The following is a 3,117-nucleotide window of genomic DNA, read 5'->3' as shown; positions in this document are numbered from 1 at the left end:
GTCTTCTATGGCATGATCTCTGATGGCATCCACACCAACCCTGCTGCCCTGCGCATCGCCCACCGAGCCCACCCCAAAGGTGAGCCACAGCAGGCCCACACAGTGTCACAGCACTGTGCCATCTCCCACAGAACACTCGTGCTGCCCTCACTGCCTGGAAGGTCACAGCCACATGTGCTGACCCCCAGCCCTCTCGCTTTGGTGGGAGCCACTGTGGCCCCTCCAAGAGGGCCAGCAGGGCACCATGCTCCGAGCTGCAGCAAGATCAGCTGCAAAGCTAACAGCCCCTTTCCTTGTGTTCCTCAGGCCTGGTGCTGGTGACCGATGCGATCGCTGGCATGGGGCTGGCACCGGGTCGGCACACGCTGGGCCAGCAGGTGGTGGAGATCGATGGGCTGAACACCTACATCGCAGGTAAGTGCCTCTTGCTGAAGAGCTGGGGACAGCACTGCCACTTGCACCCATTCCTGGGGAGCTCAGCACACCTTGCTGTCCCTATTGGGGTGAGGCAGCCCTTGTAGCACCCTCTCAGGCTTTGGTGCCTGGTGGTTCTGCAGTGACTTGTCCCTGGGGACAATGAGGCACCTGGTAAGGTGGGGAAGTGCCCCACCTTTTCTCCTCCTGCCAGCCAGGATTTCTGCCCTTTCTGGTCCCATTATACTTCCCCACGGCCTTTCTCCTTGCTGGGAGCTGTGGGAGCTGCTCAGTGCCATCCTCTTCTCTCCCAGGCACAAAGACCCTGAGCGGTAGCGTGGCGACCATGGACACATGTGTGCGACACTTCCAAGAAGCCACAGGTAAGGAGGGAGCCTTTTCCACAAGCTGATGCTCCATATGTTGCCATAGGAGGAGGTCTTGCTCCTGCCACCTGTGTCAGTTCCACCAGGAACATTCCCTCTCACTTAAGAACATGATGGTCTGGCATCAGTGCCCTCAGATGAGCACCCTTACGAGGTGATGTTTCATTTTAACCCATAGCTCCAACAAGAGGTGAACACTCCTGCCTCTTCCTCACTAAGGGGAATGATTTTCCCCTCCTCGTACCCTAGGTGTTCAGTTCTCCTATTCCCACTGTCTCCCATGCATTTCCCTCCCCAGCTCCATCCTGCTGTGCTAAGGGTGTTCCAGCTCAGGTCCATGCCCAGCTGACAGTTGCCTTGGTCAGGAGGATTTGGGCTGCTCTGGCAATGGGTCTGTGGCTGCCCTAACATCTCCCCAATTCTGTCCAAGGGTGCTCGGTAGAGACTGCATTGGAGGCAGCATCTCTGCATCCTGCCCAGCTCCTGGGGATTGAACACAAAAAGGGGACACTGAATTACGACTCTGATGCAGGTACTGGTGTGGGGACAGGAGGTACTGGTATGGGGACAGGAGGTACTGGTGTCAGAGCTCCCAGGTGCTGGAGCCAAGCAGGGGCTGCTGTGAGTGCATCTTCATCCCCTGCTTCAGTGGGAGCTGCAGGCAGACTCACTCTGCCGGGGATTTGCTCTGAGCTTTTTTCCCTTGGATGCTGGTGGTGTTTGGGAAACCCTTTGGAGTGTCCCCTGTGTCTCAGCCAAGCATGAAGCAGAGCTGCCATTGCCAGGATGGCACTGCACTGCTATCCTGCTGTGTCTGGGGTGGGGAGAAGCTCTTCCCACTGAGTCCAGCTCTCCCCAGCCAGCTCCATTCCTCTGTCATTCCTTTGTTTCCTTTCTCTCCTGTCCTATGCAGATTTCCTGGTGCTGGATAACAGTCTGTATGTGCAAGCCACATACATTGCTGGCAAGGAAGTGTGGCGACAGGATGCGTCAGGCATGTGACACTGGGCTGTCCCAGTGCCCTCCAAGACTCCCTGGCACTGTGGTTAGCAGCTCTGGTGACCACTCCACTTCTCTCTTTTTTTTTTTTTTTTCCAATTCCTTCCTGCAACTCCCTTAAAGGAGCCACATACCAAAGAGCTGCATTTTCCAGCTTCCAGTTACAGCCATGCCTGCCACGAATTTGTTGGTGCTCAGTTGGTGGCGTGGGGAAAGCAGGCAGCTCTGTGCTGGCAAGGAATGCCAGTCCTGGAGTGATCTGAAGGACTGCACAGCTGTCCTGCCCCCAGACAGGTGCTCCTGTTGCCATCTTACAGCAGTGAGGAACTGTCCCAGCCTTTGCACTGTTTATACAGCACACACTAACCTGCCCAGTGCCTGAGGCAGGCTCAAGCCATTCCCATTCCTCTGCCTGCTGTTTGCCTCGCTCCCAGGCAGCCATGGCTTGTAAACATCAGCTTCCACCAGCTCAGCTCGAAGCTCTTCCCGTGACAAGGTTCCTGTTGTGTCAGCAGAAGCTGAGGATCATGCTGGGATCCCCCAGCAGCCCTTCTGCTGTGTGTCCTCAGAGCAAGGCTGTCACAGCTCACACCCTCAGGGCAGAGATCAAACCCAGGAAAAGTGAAGCATTGCTGGTCCTTTGTGCCTTTTCCCTGCATGGGCATTGAGTCCACAGCACTGGAGACATGGACAGCATCCTGCCACAGAAAGCAGTGTTCCTTTAACCCCTTGCTCTGGCTGGCTGGGTTCTGCAGGCTCTGTGCCAGCCATACCCAGCAGAGCCTTTGCATCATCGGATGGGTTTGTGCATTCCTCAGGCCACGGATGGGAAGCTTTTGCTGTAGAGGATGCATCCAGACTGGTGGTGACAGGCTCATGAACCCTCAGTCCAGCTCAGGGACTGAGGGAGAGGAGAACTGTGGTGGGATTCTGGCCTTTCAGGACAGTTGTGATGGCTCGTTATTCTGTGATTGTTATTATCTTCTCCAATACTTGACTGTCAGCTCTTTTCCTGACACTTGAACACTTGTATGCAAGGACTGATGCTGATTTTGAACCTATTGCAGTCAGAATAAGTCTTGGGATAAGCCTTAGACAACCTCTGGTAAGGCTCAGACCAATGAGATGGTTTTTGTAGTGAGGGGAGGGCTTAGACAGGGCTGTCTCAGCAAGGGTGGAGGTGGTAAGGCAGACAGAAGCCTGATTGGGATTGGCAGAAATTGCTGATTTTTCCAGTACCATTTTATAACCTTTAACAACAACATTTGGAAGTGCTTTCCCAGCACTTCAGAGCCCTGCTGGAATCACTGTCAGCCCT

General features: G+C 54.9%; 1 protein-coding gene across 1 annotated transcript in view; it reads left to right on the top strand.

Annotated features, from left to right (window-relative positions):
* The window catches only part of AMDHD2 (amidohydrolase domain containing 2), a gene marked incomplete at its 5' end in the record, with an annotated part of 6,306 nt that extends 3,917 nt beyond the window's left edge, over positions 1-2,389 (top strand). The window contains 5 exons of the mRNA XM_009075453.1: positions 1-79; positions 307-414; positions 729-797; positions 1,231-1,332; positions 1,714-2,389. The exon at positions 1-79 is cut by the window's left edge and continues 46 nt beyond it. Coding sequence (XP_009073701.1) covers positions 1-79; positions 307-414; positions 729-797; positions 1,231-1,332; positions 1,714-1,802 — 447 coding nt within the window. The remainder of the gene's footprint in view (positions 80-306; positions 415-728; positions 798-1,230; positions 1,333-1,713) is intronic.
* Positions 2,390-3,117: the final 728 nt, after the last annotated feature.

The sequence above is a fragment of the Acanthisitta chloris genome, unplaced genomic scaffold, assembly GCF_000695815.1.
Source record: "Acanthisitta chloris isolate BGI_N310 unplaced genomic scaffold, ASM69581v1 scaffold30175, whole genome shotgun sequence".
Classification (NCBI taxonomy): domain Eukaryota; kingdom Metazoa; phylum Chordata; class Aves; order Passeriformes; family Acanthisittidae; genus Acanthisitta; species Acanthisitta chloris.
The sequence above is the reverse complement of the archived record's forward strand: the minus strand, read 5'-3'. Positions and strand labels throughout refer to the sequence as shown.